At 41.5% G+C, this 22,391-nt stretch overlaps 2 protein-coding genes across 7 annotated transcripts in view; one reads left to right on the top strand and one right to left on the bottom strand.

Moving 5' to 3' along the window:
- Nucleotides 1-982: 982 nt before the first annotated feature.
- On the bottom strand, nucleotides 983-8,162 carry crnkl1 (crooked neck pre-mRNA splicing factor 1). Its single transcript, XM_048997000.1, has 14 exons — nucleotides 7,993-8,162; nucleotides 7,562-7,714; nucleotides 7,259-7,350; nucleotides 7,011-7,169; nucleotides 6,612-6,778; nucleotides 6,270-6,448; nucleotides 5,691-5,861; nucleotides 5,397-5,588; nucleotides 5,167-5,226; nucleotides 4,743-4,823; nucleotides 4,385-4,624; nucleotides 4,194-4,295; nucleotides 2,039-2,287; nucleotides 983-1,754 (listed from the first exon to the last, which is right to left on the bottom strand). Exons 1-14 carry the CDS (start codon nucleotides 8,038-8,040, stop codon nucleotides 1,347-1,349), a joined length of 2,301 nt encoding a protein of 766 aa, XP_048852957.1. The 5' UTR covers nucleotides 8,041-8,162; the 3' UTR covers nucleotides 983-1,346.
- A 15-nt stretch (nucleotides 8,163-8,177) lies between these two features.
- Nucleotides 8,178-22,391, top strand: part of cfap61 (cilia and flagella associated protein 61) — a 31,244-nt gene continuing 17,030 nt past the window's right edge. For 2 of the 6 annotated variants that reach the window (XM_048996993.1, XM_048996992.1), the window contains exons 1-15: nucleotides 8,178-8,266; nucleotides 8,580-8,731; nucleotides 10,546-10,696; nucleotides 10,809-10,912; nucleotides 14,186-14,253; nucleotides 14,412-14,532; nucleotides 15,613-15,745; nucleotides 16,052-16,246; nucleotides 16,694-16,791; nucleotides 17,468-17,507; nucleotides 17,907-18,046; nucleotides 18,417-18,543; nucleotides 19,020-19,097; nucleotides 19,378-19,584; nucleotides 20,128-20,262. In XM_048996993.1, the coding sequence (XP_048852950.1) occupies nucleotides 8,589-8,731; nucleotides 10,546-10,696; nucleotides 10,809-10,912; nucleotides 14,186-14,253; nucleotides 14,412-14,532; nucleotides 15,613-15,745; nucleotides 16,052-16,246; nucleotides 16,694-16,791; nucleotides 17,468-17,507; nucleotides 17,907-18,046; nucleotides 18,417-18,543; nucleotides 19,020-19,097; nucleotides 19,378-19,584; nucleotides 20,128-20,262 (1,740 nt within the window). In that variant the 5' untranslated portion in view covers nucleotides 8,178-8,266; nucleotides 8,580-8,588. Of the gene's footprint in view, nucleotides 8,267-8,579; nucleotides 8,732-10,545; nucleotides 10,697-10,808; nucleotides 10,913-14,185; nucleotides 14,254-14,411; nucleotides 14,533-15,612; nucleotides 15,746-16,051; nucleotides 16,247-16,693; nucleotides 16,792-17,467; nucleotides 17,508-17,821; nucleotides 18,047-18,416; nucleotides 18,544-19,019; nucleotides 19,098-19,377; nucleotides 19,585-20,127; nucleotides 20,263-22,391 lie in introns of those variants that run through there. The other 4 variants (XM_048996995.1, XM_048996994.1, XM_048996996.1 and 1 more) reach the window with 4 other exon arrangements.

Below are 22,391 nucleotides of genomic sequence, written 5' to 3'. Positions count from 1 at the left end.
TTATTTTAATTGGATGTTGAAGTCTTCACTGTACAACACATTTTGACTTTCAGAGAACAAAGATCAAAGCACACCGTTGTTTTTCCTTTGCGGCTTCCTTGAACATAAAACGATGCCCATACCTCCAGTGGTCGACATCTCCATCTTCTCTCTCACTCCCACAAGTATCTGAAGATGGCGTTACATCCCTCTCCCTCCTCCATTCTATCAAAACAATTTGGTTAGCAGTCATTTCTACATTGATGCAGTTACTGGCTTTAGGGACACAAAACGGATTTATTTTATTATAGAGCGATCATATTTATTACTGATTAATTCACGTTTAGGTCTAATTAAAATGTAATTTTTAAAAAGAGGAATTCTTAAAGGAGTGTTTTAAAATGTACTTCACTCTAATTATACTTATTTTTGTAATCAGCTACCCAATGGTGCTTCCATTCACCTTCACAGAAATACACCATGTGCAACTAATAAGTTATGGGGTCTTGACTTAAGGCAGCAATTTTCTTTTAGGTTTATTCATTAGGATTAATTTGAGGGACAAAGGTTACAATTCAGCCACTGAACTATGGCAGGTATTAGGTTTGAGTATTTCTACTTTTCAACACCAGATGGGACTACTGCTTGCCCTTGTCTCAGAAACAACATAAACCTTAAACATTTCTGAAATATAAAATATACATCAGCGCACACAAAATAAAATAAAATTAAAAAAACAACAAATTCACACAATTAGGCAAGTGATGGCCTAATGGTTAAGGAAGCACACTTGTAATTGAAAGATTGCTGGTTCAAATCCATGACCAGCAAGGTACCGTCCTCAAGCACTGCTGCCCGGGTGATGAATTTGGGGGGGGGGGGGCTATGTCAGATATGGGTTCAATGCACAGGATGTATCTTCTTGTTGTGTGATGTGTCATCATTAATCACCAAATTCTAAACACAAGGGAAGACTACATTAGCCGCTAGCAGAGAAACCACAAAGAAAAATGATGTAATTTTATTGAATGATTCCAAAATACAAAAAAAGCTCGGTCAATCAAGATTGCCACCACACACAGATGTCCCATAATATTAACTGTTCTTATGGCACCTTTTAATAGCATTTACACTGCAGGAGTTAAACCATGTGCATGACCATTTAAAAAATAATATATATATATATATATATATATATATATAATCGAATTAAATGGGTCTAAGATAATTCTAGTGATGGCTTTACATGGCTGTTGTTGGGTAACCAGAAGACATCCTTGGAATTCATGGGATGGAGGGGCAATCAGACCAAAAACAAAAGCAGAATCGGTCACAGAGGCTGTAACCAATGAAGAGTCACACACAGACTATTTAGCCGCCGTGTCACTCTTCTGTGTGTCATCCTTTCTTTTCTCTGCTCTGTCACTCTCTTCACTGTCACTTTCGCTACTACTACTGCTGCTGCTGCTGCTGCTGCTGCTGCTGCTGCTGCTATCATCGTCATCCCTGTCATCAACCGCAGGCTCTCTGGCATCCTGCTCAGCCAGGGGGACAAGGGTGTCCCTTTTTGTCGCTGTAGTCTCCTGACCAGTCTTCCTCTCTGGCTGCTGCTGCTCCTCCTCCACCACCTCCTCTTTCTCCTCCTCCTCCTCCTCCTCCTGCTGCTGCTGCTGCTTTTTCCACATCTTGGCCATGGCCAGGAGCTTGAGGTTCGGCTGGTTGGCCGAATCCTCGGGGAAGATGTAGTCGTAATATTCTTCCCAGCCTGCATCCGTCTTTGAGAGAAGAGAAATCAAAGGGTGCTTTAAGGAACATACTGGCACCAAAGACGAGAAATAAGTCGCTCAAATCAAATGCTTATTAAAAAATACATACCAGCAACACGGTGGTTGTAGGATTAAGTTCACTATTTAATCAACTGATGTTTACTGGTGACTACCTACGATTGTGTTTTGTGGAAACTACATATTCCTCCAGTACCTTCAGTCCATCCCTATATGTAAACCTTCAACTGGATACAAGCACTGGTAAACGAAGTGCAAACGTCATGGATCCTCACCCCATCCTCTGCAGTCAGCTTCCTCCTCTTCTTCACCTTCTCCGGCAGAAGCTTGGCGACTCGCTCTCGTGTTCCAACGCTGCCGAACTCGGCCTCAAAGTCCCGCCAGGATTCCAGCAGCATGAGGCGCTCCTCCTTCTCCTCGCAGCTGCGCAGGCCCCGGTTGGCCTCCTCGTAGATCTGCCTGCATCTCTCCAGCCGATCTGGGGTCTCGATGGACAGCTCAAACTGGGCATAGCTGATCCAGACCTGTCAGGTTATTGGAGTTCATTACAATACATCTATATGACAGTGTAAACAGACTGAAATTAACCTTTCATAATTAACTAGAGATGCATTTCTGCAAGAAAATACAAATGTGATTGCACCCGGCGCGTCAGTGAGTCACTGGATATTGTGACCTGTGCAATTACATGGATGCTAACATTGGGCTTATGCAAGAAAGGTTTGACATTAACATTTGAGGTAGAATGGAGTTTCTAGGTGAACAGCTATAGGAGATAGGTGCTAAATGATGAATTACAGTAAATGGATAGAAAACAGAGGGATGAAAGTGAGTTGGAGGGTTAATAGGTAGAACATCTGGTGGAATGGAGTTTCTAGCTGAAGAAAGGGCTTAAAAAAATCACAGGAATAATAATGAAAGTAATAAAAACATTAGAATCACATAATTAAAATCAGATCAGCATTTGACCAGACTCAAGGTGGCAAATAACAAATCAGTAAGAATGAGGGTTTCCATCCCCTGGTATGCTAACTGGTACCGGTTCGTGACCAGTATTCCCCTACAGGGAGAACTGGTTCCACTGTTGAGGGAGAATTTATTCCAAAAAGGGTTCTACTTTGTGTAGAAATGGTTTGTAATCCGATGTGGACCAATGTACAGTAATTTGCAAACTACTGTACAATAGTTGGCAACAATCATTCGTTTTAACCACTTAACCATCAATTTAAAGTAACAATAGTTGTAGCATTAATAATGACATTTTACTATTAACCCCCCCTCAATATACATATAAATGAAAATTACTCATTACAGCAGAAGAACAACTTTATTATTTTTCTAACAACTAAAATTTCGAAAGTTGTGTATGAAAGAACATTTATCACTTTGGACAATAACTGCACACTTTCGAACTACATTTCCAACAAATACAAACAAATGATGGATAAATAAAAGAAATCAATAATAAATTTAAGATTTTGAATTTCTGAGTCAGTAAAAAGTGTCTGATTCGGTTTGGTTACTTCAGAATGCATGTAAGACGTTATGCATAACCAGACATTCCATATATGTGACCCATCACCAGGAAATAAGTCTTATGGATGTATTTCTACCAGTGCGACTTAAGACTCATTTTGTGGTGATGGGTCACATATTTGCTCGTGGATGCTACCGTTTCAGTTGGTTAAATGGTTAATTACATTACACTACTACGTGCAATCCAAAATTTCATAATATTGTGGATTGTGATATGACATGTGATATGACATGATATGATGTGATGTGCCTGTTTGAAGGTTCTTTACAGTGTGGAGAAGACGTTGTTATATTAACCCTTGTATTATTGTTGTTAGTGTTAATGGTTGCATTTCGCTTTTGTCGCGCGTGTTTGCCCCTGTCTTGTGTGTACCTGGCCCGATTCTCACGTGTATGTAGCGCGTGTAAATGATCCACCGTGTGTGCATTTTGCAGTTCAACATCTGACAACCTTGTGTTTCCCGTCTGTTGTGGTCCTTCTATTTACAATTGCACGCGGAGCATGCTGTGACATGCGCCCCGCCAGTGCCACACTAGTATAAAAAAAGGAATCTGGTAGTGGAATCAGTTGGTCAACCGAATTTTGTATGCGAACCAATGCATTTTTTTTCCACAAAATTTTTGGTCGCGAACCAAATTGTTCATAGACCACAGAGTTCGTGAACCGCAGGCACCACTGTATTAAATTAAGAAAATCAGACCCAGCCAGGGGTGTGTTTCCCAAATGCTTCCATTAGCAGCTTCTGTAGTTGGACTCATTCAGTTGCATGGTTAAAACTATGTAGTTAGCAGCTATGCTTTTGAGAAATGCACACCAGGTCAGGCCTTTTTTCCCCTAGTTTTTTCATAACTTGAGAGAAAACAGGGTGGTTTCTGCAGAGAGAAACCCCTCACCTTGACATGCTGAGTGCGCTGTAACAGTCTCTTGTAAAGCTCTCTTGTATTTTGAAACTCCTCCTGCTCGATTTCAAAGTCGATGTATGACTTCCAAAGCACCTGAAATGCCAAAATTCAACGACTGAGAAGGAAATATATCATTTGAAATCACAGCAAACCCATAGGTGTGACACAGCAAGGAGGCTGACCTCAGGCATGTCCAGTCGTGGCTGCCCGATGGCCAACTCAAAGATGGCACGGGCCCTCTCCGTGTCCCCCAGGATGGTCTCCAACTCGGCAAACTTTATCCACGTGGTGCAGTTCTCTGGGGAGAACTCCAGGTATTTCTCATAGAGCTTGCGACAACGGTCGAACTCTCGCAGCTGAAGCTCCAGTTCAATGTAGCCCTTAAACAGCTTGTTCTTTGGGCATTTTCCTATACTGGTGCCCTGGGGAGGAGCAAAAGAGCATCAGAACACTGCACCTTGAGATGCCACAGCTAAGCAGGATGAAAATGGGTGGCTGCCAAATTCGCCGTGAGTCATTTCATTGCCCGCTATGACTTACCAGGCCTCGCCGAGCAAATGGCAGGTTTTTCTGTCGTATTTCAAACTGCCCGTACAGTAGCCATATTTTGGCAAAGGTGAACTGAAGACGAGGGAAAATGTGTTAATGGCCAAGTAGCCACAACCGCTTTGCTGCAACGGAATTGAATGTTGCAAACACATTTAAAAAGAAGGAAAAATAGCGATATAATGTAGCACAATTTACCCTGTTAAAAAAAAAATTCCATGTGTGGGCAGGGTGGGCTACCTGAACACCTGTCCCCTTTGCCCAAACTACTTAACGTGCCTCCCGTTAAAGGCATGGAATGCCTTTATGCTTGTTTATATTAATTCATTCAGGAGCAGGGGCAGCCACAACTTATACCATCACCCCCAGGGTCCACCAATAACTATTCACAGAACTTATTCACACAACAGCAGTTTACCTTTTTATGTGGGATTAGTTCAAGACATGCTTGGTAAACCTGCCTTGTCCTCTCAGGATCCTACCATTGGGTACAAAAGAGTTTATGAAAAAAATATAGTTTTAAACAAGTATAAACATCTGAAATGACAGCAAATGGTTGCAAGACAGTGAAATTAAATTTTAAGAAAACAAAAAAAATACACACAAACTCTGACCATGAAGTACATATCAGAGGTGAACAAAACCTACCTTAACCTCCAGTTCTTCATACAAGGCATAGTTTACCCACAGGTAGATATACCTTCGCCAGTGTCTCTTCTCCTGTATTGGAGGTATGTTTGCTATAGCTCTCTCATAGACTTCCCTGACCGTGTCTGGGTCTGCGTCACTCTCCACCAGACGCAGGTAATCAAACCAGGCATCGTAATTGTGGGGATTTGCCTGCAGAAAGTCAGAGGTTTGAAAGGTGTCAGGGCGGAAGGCAAACCCCAGTTTAATGCCAGAAATGAGCACCCTGCACAATGTGCCCATTTCAGTGCTCACCTTAACCTCCTCCTCATACTGGAAGCGCCTCTTGCTGACAATCACGTCCTCAATTCCCCTCCGGTCACCAAACTTCTTCTCAAAAATAGTGTAGCTCTTGAAGAGCTCCTGGGCTTGGTTCTTGGGGACCCGGTCCAAAGCGTACTTGTAGATGACCCGGACCCTCTCAAACTAGCACAAGTAAAGAGGGGTGATCAGACAACATTATACGTAATGATTAGACAAAAAAACAAAATCATAACTTAGTCAGAGGCTAAAAATCTGCAAGGAGACATGCTTAATTATTTCCTTAAAATTGTAAGCCTGATAATATAACTCTATAATATATAGCTGGAAAACTAGCAGGGCAGTGGGGCCTGAGGACCGAGTTTGAGAACCACTGATTTAACAAGACAATGAAAATTCAGATTTGAAAATGGGGAAAACAAGTTAATGCCAAGTAATAAATTTACAGTGAAAGAAAACATATTAAGCATCTAGATTTATGCTCAATGGCACACACTGTGACACATTCCATGAACATGATAAAAAAAAAAAAAGACACTACTGAAAACAGAAAAACTGTAATCCAGCGGATACCTCTTTCTGCTTCTCTTCAAATTTAGCGAAGGCTACATAAAGATTTTCATCGATCTGTTCCTCCCCAAAAAACTCCACGGCCCTCTCGAACACCTTCCGGCTGTGCGCGATGTATCCGTGCTTCTCCTCAAAGCGGGCATACTTGACCCAGTTCTTTACTTCAGGGTGGACGATGACAAGTGCCCCGGAGTTAAGAATCATAATCGATGAAGGCAGCATTGCATGCTTCCTATAGTTCAAACAGAAGTTATGCTCATATGAAGAAAAGCTATTTCAGAACACACCCGTACATTGCCTCTTGCACTGCTGAGGCAGCACGCGGCACACCGCCCTAAAGGATATATTGCTCATAGATGGAGCGGGCCTTCTCCACTTCCTTATATCGCAGCTCAAAGTTAATATAGGAGTGCCAAGCTTGCTCTTCCGGCTCCCACTCCATCCAGCGCTCAAACACCTGCCTGCAGCCTGCGACGTTCCCCAACATCTCTTCCATGTATGTGTACTTGTACCTACCCAGGGCAAAACATCATAAGGTAAATGGAAACAATGTAATAAGCAGCTCTACATTGTAATGGGAGAGTGTAAACACAATGTAAAACTTGGAGACTTGGAAACAAAATGCAGTCATGCTCATTTTATTTTATGCAAACATCAACATATTAGCAGAGAGGACGCAAAAATTTATAAATAATTAAAATGCATGCATAAAACAGGCAGTGGGGATTTGTGACAGAGACATACCAGAACTGGCTGACACGGGGCAGGATGGTGATAGCTCGGTCCCAGATGTTGCGAGCGTGATTCACCTGCCGATTTTTCATTTCCATTTCGGCATATTTCAGCCATAGTGTGATATTCCGGTGGTCCACATCCAGGGCTCTCTCGTAGATGGAGCGTGCTCTGGTTCAAAAGTATATGCAAGTTATAAACAGCAAGTAGAGTTACGAGTAAACCAAGTCTTCAGAGCTAGCAATCAAAGAACACTGTACCTTTGGATTTCTTTCAGGCTCTCCTCCCATTGCGCGTATTTTATCCAGTTACTAATGACAGTTCGGTTTTTTCTGATGTTGTCTTCAAATCCCTGTCAAGACACAACAAATGTGACTATCTTCGGGAATAAAAAGTTACCACATCAGCAGTATATTACCACAACAACCTGGCAATAAATCAGCTATACGTATCAGACACGTAAAAAGAGAGCTAGAATACAGTCATAATTATGATTACTTAAAATATTCTAGACGTTGCTTCCTTACAAATTATATGACGACCGAATGCTTAAATACTGTTACCTTCCGTTTCTTTAACTTGTAATCGTTTAATTCTTCTTCATCTGTGATCTTTTGCTTGGGCGGCGGTGGCAAAAGCTCGAGCTCTCTTTCTTTCGCTTCTCGGAGGAGCTGTTCGGCAGTGATCTGAACCTCCGCCGGAGCTTTATTTTTCACCTGCGAAAAGCAGTCGGGACATCACATTCTTAGAAAGTTCGCGGGCAAATAGTAACATGCTTAGACATCAAGTTTAACGATGACTATTTTATTGCAGTGATCAACAATTATTTTAGAAATTTTCAGAAAGACACTCCACATTTCTTCATTTCATTTTCACATACATGACTAGCATTAGCTACATCAAAACATCTCGAATTTACGGGCTTTATTAACACGCTGTTAGCTAGATCGCTAGCCAGCTAGCTAGCAAGTTCATTTTTTAACATATCAAATACCTTTGCCACTTTTGGTATTCGCTGTTTCCCCGCCGCCGTTGACGCCATGACTGTCAGCTACTATACTGTAAATATAATATAATAAATTAAGCAATTCTCAATGTATAACACGAAAAGTCGAGCGATCCAAAATATTTAAATTGAACGACACCCACACGTCGTACGTGAACTCTGACCTTCGTGCGTGTGACGTCACTGCGTCCTGTTACTATGGTTTCCGCCAATGGAAACGTTATACTGAAAAGAAAACTGACTACAACGACGAAGTTTTAAGGTAAAGTAGAATATTCATAATGAAGCAAAATTAATAGGACTACATATAAATCACTATCCGTGTATCCTAGCTTATTAGCATAGTTTTATTTATTAAATAGCACTTCCATGTATTGGTTTGATAATGAGCTGTTCATGTAAGAGTGGATAGTTCTTTGTTATTAAAACAAAATGGAATTTTGAAATGTCATAAAATTGATGTACATATGACTTTTTTTAAATCATGATCGGCAGACAAAGACACACAGTGTCTTTTGGTTTAATATTTATAACTACAAGTTTATCCTCATTTGTAGTCTCATTTATTTATATAGATTTAAAAAATGAAAACAGTCACTTCTTTAAGTGGAAAAGTTGAGACTGTAACAGTGAGGAGAACAGAGTCTGCAGACGCCTTGGAGATCAGTGGCCTGATCTCTCCATCTACAGTAGCTGTGTTTGGACGAGTTAATGTGCTCAATCTGCTGTAAGTACATCGTTTAACTTTATCGTTTAAGTTTATGTTTTATGGGCTGACTTGACATGTATGATGCAGCATATGACTCGGCAGGTTAGGAACATCATTGGAAGGTTGCTAGTTCAAATCCCATGGTTGGCAGAATGATGTCACCGTTAGGCACCTTCAGCAGGGCCATTAACTCCAATTGCTCCAAGGACTAGCTAACCCAGTTGTTTGAATTGTATGTCACATAGGACAAAAACATCTCCTAAACAAATAAATGTACTGCAATGTAAATGTACACTGAACAAAAATATAAACGCAACACTTTTGTTTTTGCTCCCATTTTTCATGAGATGGACTTAAAGATCTACAATTCATTCCAGATACACAATATTACCATTTCTCTCAAACATTTCTCACAAATCAGTCTAAATGTGTGATAGTGAGCACTTCTGCTTTGCTGAGATAATCCATCCCACCTCACAGGTGTGCCACATCAAGATGCTGATCTGACATCATGGGTAGTGCACAGGTGTACCTTATACTGCCCACAATAAAAGGCCACCCTGGAATGTGCAGTTTTGTCTCACAGCAAAATGCCACAGATGCCACAAGCATTGAGGGAGCGTGCAATTGGCATGCTGACAGCAGGAATGTCAACCAGATCTGTTGCTCGTGCTTTGAATGTTCATTTCTCAACCATAAGCCGTCTCCAAAGGCGTTTCAGAGAATATGGCAGTACATCCAACCGGCCTCACAACCGCAGACCACGTGTAACCACACCAGCCCAGGACCTCCACATCCAGCAGGTTCACCTCCAAGATCGTCTGAGACCAGCCACTCAGACAGATAATGCACGGCCCCATGTTGCAAGGATCTGTACACAGTTCTTGGAAGCTGAAAATGTCCCAGTTCTTGCATGGCCAGCATACTCACCGGACATGTCACCCGTTGAGCATGTTTGGGATGTGCTTGACCGGCGTATACGACAGCGTGTACCAGTTCCCACTAATATCCAACAACTTCGCACAGCCATTGAAGAGGAGTGGACCAACATTCCACAGGCCACAATTGACAATCTGATAAACTCTATGCGAAGAAGATGTGTTGCATTGCATGAGGCAAATGGTGGTCACACCAGATACTGACCGGTTCTGAGTCCCCAGACCCCCAATAAAGCAAAAAACTGCACATTCCAGGGTGGCCTTTTATTGTGGGCAGTATAAGGTACACCTGTGCACTACCCATGATGTCAGATCAGCATCTTGATGTGGCACACCTGTGAGGTGGGATGGATTATCTCAGCAAAGCAGAAGTGCTCACTATCACACATTTAGACTGATTTGTGAGAAATGTTTGAGAGAAATGGTAATATTGTGTATCTGGAATGAATTGTAGGTCTTTAAGTCCATCTCATGAAAAATGGGAGCAGAAACAAGAGTGTTGCGTTTATATTTTTGTTCAGTATATGACCTAATCCAACACAATTCGAGCACTAAAAGTCAATACTAGAAATTGTGTATATGATGTGTATAACCATGTTTGTGCTTTTTAAATCTTTTCCTATTTGACACACTCATGTTACTAACAATATTCGGTACTACTTTGCAATAAGTCCCCTTTCCCACTTATAAATGGTAGTAACTCATTAATAAAAAGAAAACTGTGCTATAACTTGTTTAAAATAGTCTATTAATAATTTACAAAATGTACAATTTAATTAATTACCAGATTATAAACCATTCATAAACTCTTTATATGGGTAGCCTTATTGTAAAGTGGCAACCAATATTCTAACAATAACCTCTAATTGGCATGTCTTTATTCTTGACTTTTAGGGAGAAGGCTAATTTTGCAATCACTTTGAGCAACACCAGAAATGAAGTTCTTGCCCATGCGGCCTTCCTCGACCACCCTAGCGTAGACCTAGTGGACCAGGGCTGTTGGGAGCCATGGTTTCATGAGCATTTCAGGACTGACAAATGCACAGTAAGTAGGCACTAGTATTTCGCTTAAGTGATACACAAAGCATTGGCAGAGGCAGAAAAAAAAAATTCTCGCTAGATATTTTGCACAGATCAACTCATTTGACATTTACCAGAATGTTTTACGCTTTGTGTTCTGTCAGACACTGAACTCGCTGTTCATGCACCTTTTCGTGGCACAGCCAGCCTTCTCTATCGGGAGTGCTAAAGAGATTGTGAGGTGAGACAACCAATGAACAGCTGCAGGCCAAGTCTGCACTTGCTGAAGGCCTTTTCACCAGTAGTGTATAGCAGTGTTTCCCAATCCGATCCATGGAGACCCACAGACAGTCTATGTTTTTGCTCCCTCCCAGCTCCCATAAAAATTCAAACTGTATGGCAGGGAGCTCAGAGGGAGCAAAACATGGACCAGTTATTGGTCACTTAGACCAGTATAGCTAAAGGTATGATGGGGTATCCATCCATCCATCCATCCATCCATCCATCCATCCATCCATCCATCCATCCATCTCTTTCCCTTAACTGCATGTCCAGTGCAGTATTGCAAGAGCCTTGACCACTGGGGCAGAAGGGGACTATGCCCTGGATGGGATGCCAGTCCATTATAGGCACACAAAGAAAGAACAGTACAGAGGCACCAGTTCACTTAAGCCTCCTGTCTTTGGACGTTGCAAGAAAATTACAGTACAGGCGGTCCCCAGGATAAGAACGCCCAGCTTTCGGACAACTCATACTTATGAACAGGCTCTCATAAAGCCTGTTACATTAAAAAATCAGGTTAAATGCAAAGGTTCAAAATGATGAAAACACGCACTATTTTGTGAGGCTCCTGAAAACATTGAGTGGCTTCTGCAGTTTGTTGGCTCGAGGTCCAGTACAGCACCAAATTTACTTTTATATTTATGGTATAATAATCCATCCATTTTCCAAACCGCTTATCCTACTGGGTCGCGGGGGGTCCGGAGCCTATCCCGGAAGCAATGGGCACGAGGCAGGGAACAACCCAGGATGGGGGGCCAGCCCATTGCAGGGCACACTCACACACCATTCACTCACACATGCACACCTACGGGCAATTTAGTAACTCCAATTAGGCTCAGCATGTTTTTGGACTGTGGGTGGAAACCGGAGTACCCGGAGGAAACCCCATGACGACATGGGGAGAACATGCAAACTACGCACACATGTAACCCAGGCGGAGACTCGAACCCGGGTCCCAGAGGTGTGAGGCAACAGTGCTAACCACTGCACCACCATGCACCCCCTGGTATAATAATAATCATCATAATTATTATGATTATTATTAGAAGTAGTTGTAGTAGTATTGTTATTGTTATTAGCTACTGTATTTATTTATCCAGCTTACCTACAAATTCGACTTAAAGACAGACTTTGGATACAGGCTGTCCCTAGATTATGAACGAGATCCATTCCCAAAGGGGACACAAGGAGAGCAATCAAACTTGGGCTTTAAGCTAAACAGAAGATTATACATTTCAGATGGGTATTTTAAAGCTCCGGCAGTGGTCTAGCAATATTAACTGTTATAGTGAGGCTTGTCACATATGGAAGATTATAAGCACAAAAATTCAAATGGCAATTCATTTTGCAATTGTCAATTCAATATTCAACCAGAGCATGCATTTGTCATTTCAATATTTAATCTGTGCATGTAATTTGAAAATATATTTTGCAATCGGCAATTCAATGTGCAAAGTGCCTATGAAATCCTTAATTAATTTCATAATGTTTTGAATAAAAAATAGAATGACAATTCACTGAATTGCATTTCGTTTTGCCATGGGCTTTTTGCCTCTTTATTCAAATGGCAATTCATTTGGCAATTGTCAATTCAATATTCAATCAGAGCATGCATTTGTCATTTCAATATTTAATCTGTGCATGTAATTTGAAAATACATTCTGCAATCGGCATTTCAATGTGCAAAGTGCTTATGAAATCCTTAATTCATTTAAAAATATTTTGAATAACAAATAGAATAACAAATCACTGAATTGCATTTCGTATTACCATGGGCTTTTTGCCTCTTTATTCAAATGGCAATGGCGTCCCCGGGAATTGCATTGCATGTTGGGGAGAAAACTCAATTTGCAATTCCCAACTGTCAGACCGCTCATCAAGGTGGACCTTCATTAACGACGTCACTTCCTTGTTTAGGGCCTCGCTACCATTCAACGGATTTGTTCATTTAGTTAGAATGAGTAAACCCCCTTTATCTTCTTTATTATTTTTTTTTTATTTTTTTATTATTATTTTTATTATTTGTAATAATTATAACTAGTTGCACTTTTCCTTATTTGATTGTAACATGCTGATTATATCATTGCAATAACATGCTTTTACCACAGGAGGTGTGATATATTGTTATGTAGACTTTTATAAGTAACTGTTTGTTTGAGTTTGTAATTGTTTTGCTCTAAATAAAGTTCTTTAAAACGTAAAAAAAAAAAAAAGTTAGAATGAGTAATGGCGGCAGAAGAGCTTGCAGTAAATATTTCTGCCTTAGCAGATGACATGGAAATTAATCGGGTATCAGCAGTAGATGCGTTTGATAGGTTGTTTGTGTTGTCACAGAGGGTAACCAACTGCGTGACTTGATGTAACGCCTGAGCTACATTAGTTTGCACCCTTCTCGTATCAAGTCCAGTTAAGATTGTAAGTTCCTCTACCGTCTGTGACAACACAAACAACCTATCAAACGCATCTACTGCTGATGGGTTTACTCATTCTAACTAAACGAACAAATCCGTTGAATGGTAGCGAGGCCCTAAACAAGGAAGTGACGTCGTTAATGAAGGTCCACCTTGATGAGCGGTCTGACAGTTGGGAATTGCAAATTGAGTTTTCTCCCCAACATGCAATGCAATTCCCGGGGACGCCATTGCCATTTGAATAAAGAGGCAAAAAGCCCATGGTAATACGAAATGCAATTCAGTGATTTGTTATTCTATTTGTTATTCAAAATATTTTTAAATGAATTAAGGATTTCATAAGCACTTTGCACATTGAAATGCCGATTGCAGAATGTATTTTCAAATTACATGCACAGATTAAATATTGAAATGACAAATGCATGCTCTGATTGAATATTGAATTGACAATTGCCAAATGAATTGCCATTTGAATAAAGAGGCAAAAAGCCCATGGCAAAACGAAATGCAATTCAGTGAATTGTCATTCTATTTTTTATTCAAAACATTATGAAATTAATTAAGGATTTCATAGGCACTTTGCACATTGAATTGCCGATTGCAAAATATATTTTCAAATTACATGCACAGATTAAATATTGAAATGACAAATGCATGCTCTGGTTGAATATTGAATTGACAATTGCAAAATGAATTGCCATTTGAATTTTTGTGCTTATAATCTTCCATAGTCACATGCCATTCAGCAGGCATGGTATATTTCCTGTTATGAAGATATCTTGATCAAGAAAAATCTATATTTTTTACATACTTCTTTACAGGACAGTATTCAGTGCCATACCTTACCTGCACTACATTTTCCTGGTTACACCCAACATGAATATGCTTGGTAAGACAGAAAAAACTTCTTACTTTTTGCCAGAAAACTGTAATCAACCAATATTTTATGTATGTAAATTATTTTATGAAATTGTGAACATCCAAATCACTGTTGTTAGGAACAGGCCAATGCGTCAATAAATGTGTATCCATGTTGCTTGTTTTCAGAGCCAGTGCTGACTAAGATCTTTGAGCCCATTGAGGTCATCCGGAACCCTGAGCGTCAGTGTGCAGCGTTTGTGTGTCACAGGCACCCTCACGTCCCGATACTGCATGTGCGCAGAGCCAGGTCACTGTCACACTTCCTGTTTTACATTTATTTTTATCTATGGTACCAGTCAAAAGGTTGAGCACACTTGCTTGAAACCATAATTATTTATACTTCAAACTATACATTCTTGTCTATTAACAGGAGCAGAAGTCGATCTTAGGACTGATGAGTATACATTTGAAATATTGTGCGTTCTCATTTTATGCAAATTTAAATTACACTATATTAAAATAACACCATATATTTTCAATTATGTTTTTCTTCAAATTGCATGTAAAGTCCCAATAACATTCCTTGCATAGTTATGCCATTTTTATTTATTTTTTCAATGAGGAAAAAAATGTGCAAAATTTGAAATATATATGTTTTTCCAGAACACAGCTCTCACATAAACTGTATTGCTATCAAAGATCCAAAACATAACTCAAAACAACACAGAATTTGTGCAAGACAGTTCATCTGGTGAAAGACAGTTCAAACTAATGAACTGTCCTGCCCAGTCTGTATACCCTGGCCCCAAAAAAGTCAAAGCAGCTCACAGGACTCCTACAGTTCAAGGAATTGGTGTAGAAGTTCTGGATGAAAATGTTCTGTGATCGTTTGCTCAATGTTAACTGAATGTTTTGTGCTTTTTGAAGCTGTCATCAAAGCTATTTTAGGAATTTATGATTTAGATGATTTTCTGTTTAATTGATCACCCAGGTGCCAATAGCCAAGAATGCAATTTCACTTAAAAGTCCATGGCTAATGCTATTGAATCCACAAAGGTTTTAAGTAGCTATTGATAGAACAATTGTACATTTTATGTTTAATGTACCCTACCTTTTATCTATGTATTCCACGTTGGCACCTTGAATGATGTGCAGCCATACAAGCAACAGAGTTGTACTCAAGCATTTGACCGGTACTATACAAACATTTAACTTTATAGGTTCAGGCATGTACTACTATATATGCTTTTGTAGTATCCTTGTGTTTCTTTGACTGATCTTGCAATGGTAGTTAAGACATATGCTCCAGGGATGCCTTTAATCAAGCTTAAAATGACTCCAGAAAACATTAGCTACTGTACTGTAAGCATATAACCTCTTATTCTAGAGTTGAAGATCATGATGACCTCACTGCAATATTAGCAGAGCGGAGTGGGACACTCTCTGATCGCTATGGTCCCTACTTTTTGGCTGAGCTCATAGAAGCTCAGGATGATGACCATCAAGCTGCAGTTTGCGAGGTTTGTCACCCTCATTACTATGTGTGTACATAAGGTACCTTATTTGTCCCCAGATTCATCACTTTTTGGTATTTACTGGTTGGTGTTCGTGTTTATTAAACATTTTTATGCATTTAAGAGCATGAATTGTGCCTTCAGAGGATGCAGACTCACCAAGAAGTCCTGACCTTGATGCAGTTGGGCTTGTTACCTTTTGGTTTGGGAGACTCCCTAGGGTTCTAGTCTCACCGTGGGCCATCCCCAGTTTCATAAATAACATCTAGCTCTGGATTTAATGCAAAGCTGAGTGTGTTTGTATATTTGTAGAATGAAGGTACGACAGTTGGCTTCAACAGTGTGAGTGCCGACATCAACCTGAAGCTCCTTGACGAGTGTTTTGAACTTGGCCCATTTGATGGCTTTCGCCGGTGCACCCCACCAGGCCTGCTTGAGCCCACTGGTGTCTCTGCAGAGAGTCTGTTTCTGCAGGAGCCCAACCCCCGCAATCATCCTGACCAAGAGGTATGGGTACTGTGGCCCTGAGAATGATGTACCGATACTGTACAGGAAATAGAGAATCATGCCTGATCGAAAACTTGTGGGTTCGAGTCTCAAATACCCTATGGTAGTATCCCTAGCCAGGGAATCACTTTTTAAATTTATATACAGTTGAATTTTAAAACAAGGATTTTTCTAATACTAATACTATAGTACAGAGGGTTTTCAATTTATGACAGTTGCATTCTGGAAATGTGCTAATATTTCAAATAAAAAAAAAAAAGCCATGCAGTTGGCCAATGTTTGGCACCACAAGTTTAAAGAGGATATATGGTAATATTTTAAAGTTGTGTATTTTAACTGTACTTTTGGCCCAGTGTTGCAACCTAACCATACTCATTAGTGATGTCATCCTGTAAGTTATGTTCTCCTTTACTGATAAGGCTACCGCTAACTTTCTCATTGTTTCAGACGCATGCCACAAAGGCCCATGTCTCAGAAGTTTACCAGGATGCTCCAAATGCCTTCTGCATCCAGCTGTTTTTTGTTGACAGGAAATATGAAATGCGGTGAGTTGAAGGAATGAGGGAATCATATCTGCACTCTGTGTAGCCGTGTTTATTACATTTTTTTCATTAGCTATATAAAAATGTATAACTATAAGTATAATTACAGTATTTGTACAAAAAAAATGTAAACCTGAAAACTTTACATCAAAGATTCACAAATTACAGTACAGTACGCGTATCACTGGTTGTAGGCGAGCCCCCTCTAGTGGTATCCGGAGGTATCTACTTTTATGACGTCGGTCATAATGGTGTTAGCAGAGAACCTAATATTGCGGTGTAAAAAGTTGAGCCACATAATCGCTGTATAAAAAAATGAAAGATCAAGCGGTTTTTCATTTTGCTTCGGTTGAATGATCGCGGGAAGCCTGATGGGAAGCTTTGGCGATGTGAGACGTGTTCGTTTCCCTGTCAGTTGGCGTCCTCCCCGGGTGAATCCGCGGCTCAGTCAGACAGCTGTTAGGAATCGCGGAGCGGAGCTGTCATGCCGCCTGCCGCTGCTGCAATTCGGCCGGTGACGGATGAGCGTGTCGCGTGTGCTGACAGCTGGCTGGGGGGGCGAACTGGCGTACGGCGGGGACCCCCGCTGCCATGGGCTACCCGTTGGCTGAGGGTCGTGCTGTCGGCCGGGTGCCCTGTCAGTCATCTGTTCCCCTCTCTCCCTCGTTCCTGTTCACAGCTCTGTGGACTTCCTGCCCCACGTCTTCGGCTGCTTCCCGGTGAGTATGCGAAGAACCGGCACGGGGATTTTATTCGTGACAAGCCGGACGAGTAGCGGCAGCGCATCAAGTGGTTGAAACTACACGTATTTTCTCAGGCAAACAAACAAGCAAATAAAAATAAAATGTTATTATGCAGAAGGACCGCTTTTATTTGTTATTTTGCCTTAGAAAATACGACGGCGTTGCCAAGACATAAACGAACTAAGTAGCTGCATAGCGCCAAATGTCCACCGGGGCCCCCCCATCTGCTCAGCGTATAAATATAAGGAAAATAACAAATGACAACTATAGGTTGATCAATTCTTGCTCAGGATCCCGAAAAGCGTTGTTTACACAATCATGAAAAGAATCTTCCATTTGAATGCGGTGACTGCTCCCGTGGGCTCTCGACTGCAGGACCGTGACTTCTGCATCATCACCGTGCCCAAGACAGCTCCCGAGCCCCCGCTGCTGCAGGCCTTCCTCCGCGTGGCCCCACGCAACAACAGCGTCCTGCCTCACGAGCTCTACGTGTGTCACCGCTCTGGGCTACTCAGGTGCGTTAGCATCCCGGCTGTTAGTGGAGTTTGCACTTTGTCACCTAATCAGAAAATACGAACATAACCATTACAGTAGTGATCAAACAGAGAGTTCTCGCTTCAAGCGGATTAAAAATATAATACACAAATTAAAAATAAGGCCAAGCATCCTCTTTTCATTTAAATCACATTGTGTGAGTCGAATCCATACGATATTATCGGAGTGTTTCTTGAACGCAACTGTCACGTAAATTGATTCAGAAGTCATAGATCGGAACCATCCATAAGTATTTGTGCAAGATATTGAAAGTGAAAAGCCTGCAAGCATATGAAATACATGTCATTGGAAGTTGCTGGCAATACACCCTGCCTGTTATCTCTGTCTCAGAACCTTCCAGGTCAGGGTAGCCCTGTCATCAGACAGACCTGCCATTGAGACCCTGGTGGAAACTCTTACTCTCCGTGAGTCCATCTTGGGGGACCTGGACATGTTCTACCAGGCCCGGCGAGACCCAGTGAGTTTTCGGAGTTGTATTTTAAATGTACAAAGTGCAAATTTATTCATTATGTGTATACATTTATTTAATGTAAGTCTGCTGTAATGTTAAGAACATTCCAGTTAGAATGGCAGCTCTTGTTTATTAACAAAACGAATGGCCTGAATAATTAAGAATCATTTTTGAAACGGTCTGCCTTTCTGAATAAGAATTAAATGTCCAATTAGGTTGATATTGCCAGCCGCTTTGCGGAGCGGCCCCTGCTTTGGCAGTCTAATTAATTTGCGGCTTTAATTAAAGCCAGTGAAACGGGTGGCAGAATTGCCAGTGTCACTGGCCGCCAGATGAAATCAGCTCGCACTCTGGTACGGAAATTGGATTTTCACCAAAAAGTGAAGCAATTAGTGAGCGAGAGGCCTGGTGGGGAGGTGGGCGGCAAGACCATGGGAGGTGCTTTCCTTGCTGGTGCTAATAGATGGGCCTCTGTCTGATAGGACGGAACACCTCTGCAGGCATTCCTGGCTCACATCCAGGGACAAGTCGTCGGGATAGTAATTATCAAGAACGAGGAGGTTGGACTAAATTATTTTCCCCATTCTCACATTTTCCCCTCTTTTTTCTAGCCGTCTGATAGCTAAACAGTTTACTTTAACACATTTACTTAGCATTCTGAATGCTGTCTGTATATCTGTCTTTGTAACTAAATACTATTCACAGTGGCTTTGGACGTTTTCTTTTAGTTTAAATGTTGTGAATGTTAGCCTTCCTAAAAGAAAAGAATATACAAGAATATTGTTATTTGCAGTCGCCACGCCGCTTTAACCTCCTCCTCATTCTCACTTCCTGTCCCAGGACGTTGAATATATCCAATCCCACTACAACGTTGAAAACTTCATATACTTCAGCTATCACCACCGTGAGGAGCATGGACGGCTCTGCCATTTTGTCCTCAACCCAATCTTCCAATGCTATGCCAGGCACTTCCTCAAGGAGGTGCTGCGACTGGGCCAGAAGTCCTGCCTCTACTATCTCATCTGTACCTGCAGCCAAAGTCCTGAGGTGAGAAGCCCCCATCCTGGCGGGGTTTTGTCATGAGGTGAGGACATCCTTCTCATACAAGGGTCTGTGACAGGTTTTGTGGCGACTATGTCAGCTGCAACTTGTCCCGCTTCTTGCTTATGGCATCTATGAATGACCCTCCAGTAGTTTCAGAGTCACTAGGAGTAAAGGATAAGCAGCGGTGGGCAGGGCCAAGGCCCAGGTACGGAGACGAACGCTGCTGGAATCACGCTGACGTGTGAATAGTAATCCAGGACTCTATTAGGGAGTTTAATTTTGCTGGACTCATGCTGAGTTGTGATCAGCCTTGGTCCTGGGATCCGTTAGTTAGAGGTGAATTTGACTGGAAGTGCACCTCTTTTTTACTAACTGGTGAGTACCTCTCATTGTGTGGTGAAAAAATCTGTATGTAGTGAAAATCTCCTAAACCCAGCCGCCTCATCCCTTCCCTTAGCAGGACAGCATGTAACGATAGGCAGCTCTTCCTTGCTTGTGTTTAACGAGCCGTTACCATGACCCTACAATTTCACCTTCTCTTGGCAGGATGCAGCATTCCCTGGATCCTCTACAGCTGTGGTGCTCAGCTGCATGGTTCCGGTTCGGCCACGCCGGCAGATCTTCTACCCCTTGGAGGAACTCGGCACCAACGTGCCTTCCAAGCAGATTACCACGGAGCGGGTGGGTCGACCTCGCCAGCTTAGAGCCGAACGGGCGCCGTAAGAAACAGTGGCATTTAACCTTTAGTACAGTGGTTGACCACAGACTCTACGGAGTCTGTTGATTATGGCATGTATGTGTTTTAAAGCAAGGAGTGAAACACTGAGGAGTTTTCTGTAGGGTGGGACCTTGTGCCTGCACTCTGAGGCCGGTACCTATGAGGTTATCTCCAAAAAGAAAGATGACAGCAAAAAGAGTGTTTCTAAATGAACTGAACTGGTTTAAAGTCGGGTACAAAAGAAATATGAGTAGCTTTTACTCAAGGTGGAGACATTTTTTTTTTTGCAGAGCATCAGTGCCGAGAACATACTGATACCCCAAACACAGTACAATTGCAGGATAGAATCCAATTACCATTCTGTATGTACAGTTCTCATTTAGGCTCCAGTGTGAGTCACATACTGACATATCTCTCAGCTACATTATCTGTTTAACTTTCACTACAAAATAAATTAATTTATTACTTTAAATAAATTTATGATTTTTCAAAAGATACACTCAGGTTATCAACGCAAGATGCCACCACACATGTACTAATTTACGGGAAAATCTTGTGACTAAACTATACATTATCCACCACGAGGGGGCGCTGTTTAGTAAAGCACAAGCTTAATGTGTTTCTGGCTCAGGTATTGTAAGGTGCCCGAATGCAGACGATACGTAATGGCTAGAGAAAGTCATATCGAAAGGGTGCTAGATTTAAATAAGAGATTTTTTAACAGAAATCAGACAAGACCAGAAATAAATAACAAGATTATGCATACAGTAATACTAACAAATCGTTAGTCATGTTGAAGAAGATTTAATTCATGGAAGGTAATTCATTTTAATAGGGCTAAAGTAATGAAGCATTTGGAGGTAATTTAATCTGCAGTTATTAATAATGAAAATGACAGTTTTAAAGTTTATAATCCATCTTTTGTGGGGCACACCATCACATGACAGGGAAATTCCTCCATAACAGCACAGAAAGCCACTGCTCACTAAAGGAGCACATAATCAAAATATTGTAGACATCTCGTGAGCATCAGCCCAGGCCGCTCAAAGTCCTCTGTCAGGCAGCATACCTCCCCTTGATGATTCTCGCGCAGCAGGCCTGGCCCCTGCTGTTTCCATTCCCCCTGCCAGCATGTCCTCTGTCATGTGCCTTGGTGTTGCATCCACGAAAACCTCGTACAGCAGGCAGAGTGTAGCATTTGTTTTGAATGGGTGCAGAGAATATGGACAAAACCGCAAAGGCCGTAGAACCCTAGGGCCGTGTTTTCCAACACGGTCCTTGAGGACACCCAGACAGTCCACATTTTTGCTCCCTCCCAGGTTCCAATAGGGAGATAGGAGGGAGCAAAAACATGGACTGTTTGGGGGTCCCCAAGGACCGGAATGAGAAACACTGACCTAGGAAACATCCTGAGCATGTCTGAAGAACACTAGATTACTGTGGTCTTAGACTATCATAAAGGAAGCATCCATCCATCATCCATCTTCTAGCAGTATCCAGTAGAGGATGGCAGGCAGTTTGGAGCCTGTCCTAGGCAGTATAGGGCAGGAGGCAGGGGGCCACCCTCCACAGGAGGCCAGTGAAGAAGAAGAAACATTATCCAATCCATCCATCTTCTAACAGCTTATCCCAGTCAGGGGTGCAGGGAGAAGAAACATTAATTACTTTGAAATTTAGTTGACAGCCCTTTTAAGGTTCAGTCAACAGACCGAATGTGTAAATGCACCACCGGCATGTTCATGTTTAAGTTTGAATGAGTGTGCTGAAGAGGTGGTTGGCTAATTATTTTATTAAGTGATACATTAATACAATATAATGAATTATACACCTGTCATCTCGGTAACATAAAAGCAATATCTGCTGATTTATATATGCCAAAATATCCTGACTGCACTGATTATATTTATAACCCCCTCACAGCGTAGCATCACAGTTGTGATCTATAGGTATCATAAGTATAATCAGTGGCTAATTTAATAGCTGCATCTGGCTAGTACTAGGTAGGACCCCCTTTATCTCTAGAACCAATTTAATAATAGACAACTTGTGCTTTCAGAGATGCCTTTCTGCATACCATTGATGTAGTGAGCTG

The sequence above is a fragment of the Brienomyrus brachyistius genome, unplaced genomic scaffold (assembly GCF_023856365.1).
Source record: "Brienomyrus brachyistius isolate T26 unplaced genomic scaffold, BBRACH_0.4 scaffold27, whole genome shotgun sequence".
NCBI classification, from domain to species: domain Eukaryota; kingdom Metazoa; phylum Chordata; class Actinopteri; order Osteoglossiformes; family Mormyridae; genus Brienomyrus; species Brienomyrus brachyistius.
Note: the sequence above shows the minus strand (reverse complement) of the source record. Positions and strands in the feature narration are given on the sequence as shown.